At 37.7% G+C, this 6000-nt stretch overlaps 1 protein-coding gene across 1 annotated transcript in view; it reads left to right on the plus strand.

The window, feature by feature from the left end:
* The window catches only part of LOC133233385 (zinc finger CCCH domain-containing protein 15-like), a 47310-nt gene extending 42035 nt beyond the window's left edge, over nucleotides 1–5275 (plus strand). The window contains 2 exon segments of the mRNA XM_061393156.1: nucleotides 3369–4189; nucleotides 4478–5275. Of these exon segments, the coding sequence (XP_061249140.1) occupies nucleotides 3369–4189; nucleotides 4478–4957 (1301 nt within the window). The 3' untranslated portion in view covers nucleotides 4958–5275.
* Nucleotides 5276–6000: the final 725 nt, after the last annotated feature.

Here is a 6000-nt window from a genome sequence, read left to right on the forward strand (position 1 = left end):
ATTCTGATGACCTTCCCAAGGGTATCTGGCTCAGGGTGGGGAGAACCTGAAGGAAAACACCTGGCTGAGCTCCTGCACCAGAAGATCAGAGAGGAAGCCTGGGAGGGACAGTGCCTCCACCTCCCATGGAGATCTTAACACATAAGGACTTAATTATCTGAAGGCAAAATGGGCCCAAAAAGGCCAGAAGGTCTGTAAGATCTAAAGGCACTCCTTCGGATCTTGCCTTCAATATCCTGCATACCTTTCTCTAACCCAGTGCATCTCATAGCTAAGTTGACACAGTCCAGTGCCACCAGTCAACCTCTTATCTTGCCACTTATATTTATCTTGGCATCTATGTCTCTTTTGGAGAAAGGCATGGCAGCCCACTCCAGTATTCTTTCCTGGAGAATCCCATGGACAGAGGAACCTAGAGGTATAGTCCATGGGGTGGAACAGAGTCGGACATGACTGAAGAGACTTAGCTTGCATGCATGTCTCTTTTAACCATCCTAAATTTTAAAGTAAATATTTCATTTCACCTGTAATGTTTCTACTCTTTCTCATACACTGAGAACATTCTAATTGCTCCCCAAGAGGATACACAGTTACATTATCCATGTTTGGGTGAGGTTCACTCCTCTTTGAGCTGAGTCATAGCCCTCCTTAATATACTTCAGCCTAAATACTAAAATATAAGAATATCTACTAACATTTCTAGGTGAGATGACATTTTAAAAAAATGGAAGAAGGGGTAAAATTGGTTAATTGTACAGTAGTCCATAAATACCAAAATAAGAAAGAAATACTCATAACTATTACAATCCTCTTTGCCACAGTTGATCTTATGGTCGTTACTTTTACAACTTTACTCATTCATTGTTGTTGTTGTTGCTGTTGTTCAGTCACTAAGTTGTGTCCAACTCTTTGAGACCCCCAAGGACTGTACCATGCCAGGCTCATCTGTCCTCCGCTATCTCCTGGAGTTTGCTCAAATTCATGTCCACTGAGTTGGTGATGCTATCTACCCATCTTATTCTCTGCTGCCCCCTTCTCATTTTGCCTTCAATCTTTCCCAGCATCATGGGATCAGAGTCTTGTCATAGTGAAAGGGCTTGCATAACTCAAGGAAGCTATGAGTCATGCCATGGAAGGCCACCCAAGACAGTTGGGCCATAGTGAAGAGTTCTCACAAATGCGGTCCACTGGAGAAGGACCAGTGCATGGAGAATCCCATGGACAGTATGAAAAGACAAAAATACATGATGCCAGAAGAAGAACTCCTTCACGATGTACACCTTATTTTCTTCCCCATTGGCCAGCATCTTGGTGTAGTTCTTTGTCTGATAGGATGATCCCAAATCATCTTGCTTTCTGAAGGTTCTGGGCTATTAGCAGTCCAGTCCTGGCTCTTATATATTTCTGTAGTTTCCCATTGATTGCCAAGTAGGACATGGGACTATCCCAAAGGATATTTTATATTCTAGACATATGCCTCCCTCCTTTTCTATGGAGTAGCAGCCCCACTTTTTCTTGATAAGATAGTGTTGGTTCCTTCAGCCAATACAGTAACTCCTTCTTGAACAGGAGACAAAGTTTGCCAAATGTTAGTTTCATCTTCCATTTTTTAGTAAAATAAGTTTTTTATCTTGGAATTCTCTTACACTTGTGGAAAAGTTGTATAGATCATTCAGAGAGTTTATAGCACTCGGTTTCCTCTGTATTAGCAGCTTGCACTAATGTGGCGTATTTGTCACAATATCGATCTGTTATTATCAACAAAGTTTTAAAATGTCCTTAGTGTTTTCCCTCATGTTCATTTTCTGTCCTAGGAGCCCATCCAGGATACTACGTTGCATTGATTTTCACGTCTCCCAAGCCCCACTTGACAACAGTGTTTTCTCAAAGTCTTTGTTCCAATGACGTTGAGGACTCATTTAAAAATATTTAAGAGGACTGGTCAGGTGTTTTGTAGAATGTTCCTCAAAATGCATTTGTCTGATGCTTTTATCATGATTAGATTGAAGGTATATGTTCTTGTGACAAAGACAATTTTGTCTTTCCGTTCTTTCCATTTTAATATAAATAGTGCTATGCTGTGTCCCCTGCAGCATTGTTCCTCCCTTGGGATTAAGACCTCCAGATGCCAGATGTTGTCCTTTGAATATACTTTTCTGAGAAGTTTGTAGTTGTCTGCATTAACATAATGTCAATGTCACCCTAAGGAATCAACTCTTTTCAACTTGTGATAAAAATTTAAACATAAAAATTTTCCTTCTCTACAGAGTCTGCATAATTTGATCTGCTGAACCAATCACCAAAAATGTGATCTAAAATGAATTTTGTGCTCAGTTTGTATTTTAAAGAGGTATCTCATGAAAGCAATACTATGGCCTATCTTTAAAAGAAATGTGAATGAGGCCATGTTTTTAAGATTTTAGTCCATTTGAAAATTTTCTTGACCATTAAATTTGGTTAGAAGATGATAATTATCTTTATCTTGATTCCTTATTTCATTTAGAAAAGGGAGAAAACTAGAGCTACTCAAAGGTAAATTCATTCAATAAACACACTAGTTTGGTTTAATTATGTCACTCCACAAACTTATCTTGAAGTGAAAAGCTCTAGGACCTCAAGCTGTGACATTATTTGGAAATAGGCTCCTTGCATAGGTACTCTAGTTACTAAGAGGCCTTTACTGCATGCTCTAGTCCAATATGGTGCCCTTATATAATAAAAAAGAAAGTTTGAGACAAAGAGATAGAGAGGCACAGAGGGAAAATGATCTGAAGACACATAGGGAGAAGATGAACACGTGACTGGAGTGATGTATTAGGCTGGCCATAATGTTCATTTGGATTTTTCAGCTGTTAAAAAAAAAACATGAATAAATTTTGTGGCCAACCCAATATCTACAACCCAGGGAATGTCAAGGAATGTTTGCAAATACCAAATGCTGGAAGAGGCAAGGAATCTCCTCACTTGGAAACTTCGGAGAAAGCATGGCCCTACTGACACCTTAATTTCAGAGGTCTAGGCTCCAAAACTATGAGAAAATAAATACCTATTGTTTTAAGCTACCAACTGTACCTTACTTTGTTACATCAGCTCTATCAAACTAATGTATATACATAAGCATAAAATAAAAATGAACCACATATATGTGTATATTATACTTCTAACATTGTAATATTTATATATATGTGTATAATTTCTAACACTTATCTTCTTGCTAATCATGATTTAAAGACCATTGAGGGAGTAGCTTTACGTGCAGTGCGGTGGCAATGGCAGCGCGCATCTTCCTCCTCTTCCTTTCGCGGGGCAAGAGTCCCTGAGGGAGTCCAGCTGCACTTAAGTCTGGCCTGCGCGAACTGTCTCCACAGTGCCTCCCAAGAAACAGGCTCAGGCCGAGGTCAGCAAAAAGGCGGAGCAGAAAAAGAAGGAGAAGATTATCGAAGACAAAACTTTTGGTCTGAAGAATAAGAAAGGAGCAAAGCAACAGAAGTTTATCAAGGCTGTCACTCATCAAGTTAAATTTGGTCAACAGAATCCACGTCAGGCAGCACAAAGTGAAGCTGAAATGAAGTTAAAGAAAGATGACAAGAAGAAAGAATTGCAAGAGCTAAATGAGTTGTTCAAACCTGTAGTTGCTGCTCAAAAAATAAGTAAAGGTGCAGATCCCAAATCCGTAGTATGTGCATTCTTCAAGCAAGGACAGTGTACTAAAGGAGATAAGTGTAAGTTCTCTCATGACTTGACTCTGGAGAAAAAATGTGAAAAGCAAAGCGTTTACATTGATGCAAGAGATGAAGAACTTGAAAATGATACTATGGATAATTGGGATGAGAAAAAACTGGAAGAAGTTGTGAATAAGAAGCACGGTGAGGCGGAAAAGAAAAAAACAAAAACTCAAATAGTGTTCAGGCATTTCCTTGAAGCTATTGAAAACAACAAATATGGCTGGTTTGGGGTATGTCCTGGAGGGAGTGATATTTGCATGTATTGTCATGTACTGCCTCCTGGATTTGTCTTGAAAAAAGATAAAAAGAAAGAAGAGAAAGAAGATGAAATTTCATTAGAAGATCTAATTGAAAGAGAGCGTTCTGCCCTAGGTCCAAATGTTACCAAAATCACTCTAGAATCTTTTCTTGCATGGAAGAAAAGAAAAAGACAAGAAAAGATTGACACACTGATGTATAGAACAGTCTTGTGGACTCTGTGGGAGAGGGAGAGGGTGGGATGATTTGGGAGAATGGCATTGAAACATGTATAATATCATGTATGAAATGAGTCGCCAGTCCAGGTTTGATGTAAGATACTGGATGCTTGGGGCTGGTGCACTGGGACGACTCAGAGGGATGGTACGGGGAGGGAAGAGGGAGGTGGGTTCAGGAAGGGGAACACATGTATACCTATAGTGGATTCATGTTGATATATGGCAAAACCAATACAATATTTTAAAGTTAAAAATTAAATAAAATAAAAAGAAAAGATTGATAAACTTGAGCAAGATATAGAAAGAAGGAAAGCAGATTTTAAAGCTGGGAAAGCATTAGTGATCAGTGGTCGTGAGGTGTTTGAATTTCGCCCTGAACTAGTTGACGATGATGATGAGGAAGCAGATGATACCCATGACACCCAGGGAAGAGGTGGTGATGAGGTTGATGATTCAGTGAGTGTAAATGACATAGATTTAAGCCTGTACATTCCAAGAGATGTAGGTGAGACAGGTATTACTGTAGCCAGTCTTGAAAGATTCAGCACATATACTTCAGAAAAGGATTGAAACAAATTAAGTGAAGCTTCCGGAGGTAGGGCTGAAAATGGTGAGAGAAGTGATCTGGAAGAGGACAAGAAAGGGGGAAGACAGCAAAATGGAGCCATCGATGCTGTTCCTGTTGATGAAAATCTGTTTACTGGGGAAGATTTGGATGAACTAGAAGAATTAAACACACTTGATTTAGAAGAATGACACCAAACAAGTCAATGAAAAAATTGAGCCAGCTCAGCAGGAGTTGAAATTGACTACATTAATTTTTTTCCACCTAAAACTCTTCAACAGGATGTTTGTTTCCCATGCTGATTCTGGAAGGCTTAGTTCCTCCAAAAAAGGAATATTCTCCCTACATCTTGTTTTTTGACTTTGGCTACATCTCATAGTAAGTTCAGAGTAGTTCATGATAAATTAAAGATAAATGGTCATTGCAGGAAATGATTGATTATTGTTATTGTCCACTCAAGTAGGAAGTGTAAACTACTTTTCCAGCTTTTGATTTTCACTGGGCATGTGTTGTTACAAGGACAACATAAATTTAAATTACCCTTCATTTAATGCAATTTTTAATGAGTGATTCTATTTCCTTTGTGTTTATATGTTTAAAAGACTGCCTAAGATACGAGCCTGTACTTCATCAAGGAAACTGCATATGCAGGTTCATTATTGTATATCTTTGGACAATTAGATGGTCATTTAAAATGAAACTTCATTAATCTGAAAAGATCAACTGCAATGCCCTGTGTTAAACTGTTTGAAACTACTCCCTTTTCTTTTTTGCCAATAAAGTTGTAAATAAAAACAGTGATGCAATTAAAAAAAAAAAAAGACCATTGAGATTGAAATGGTAATTCACATTCAAAACAAATCCAAAGCAGCCCTTTGGCAGTTACAGAAATCTATTGTAAAGATGAAAATTAAAGCTTCCCACTTGGTTTTAAATATCTTTGTATTAATATGTTCAGTAACTTGAATATTTATATGTGAAAAAACTAAAACTACAATATAAAAGTCCTTTAAAGTATGAATGATGCAAATTATTTTACATAAAAAAATATTTGAAGCAGATAAACAGTGATACATTCTCCAGAAATGCATGGCTTGAATATTCCACAAAAATATTCATTTCAATTTTGAAAAACTTTATATAAAGAACTAGACAAATCAGCTAACAATGAAAAAAAAAATATTCTGCAAATTTTACAATTTCACAAGAATGGTCTGGAAAGTAGAGCTTTCCA

The sequence above is a fragment of the Bos javanicus genome, chromosome 20 (genome assembly GCF_032452875.1).
Source record: "Bos javanicus breed banteng chromosome 20, ARS-OSU_banteng_1.0, whole genome shotgun sequence".
In the NCBI taxonomy this organism is placed as follows: Eukaryota; Metazoa; Chordata; class Mammalia; order Artiodactyla; family Bovidae; genus Bos; species Bos javanicus.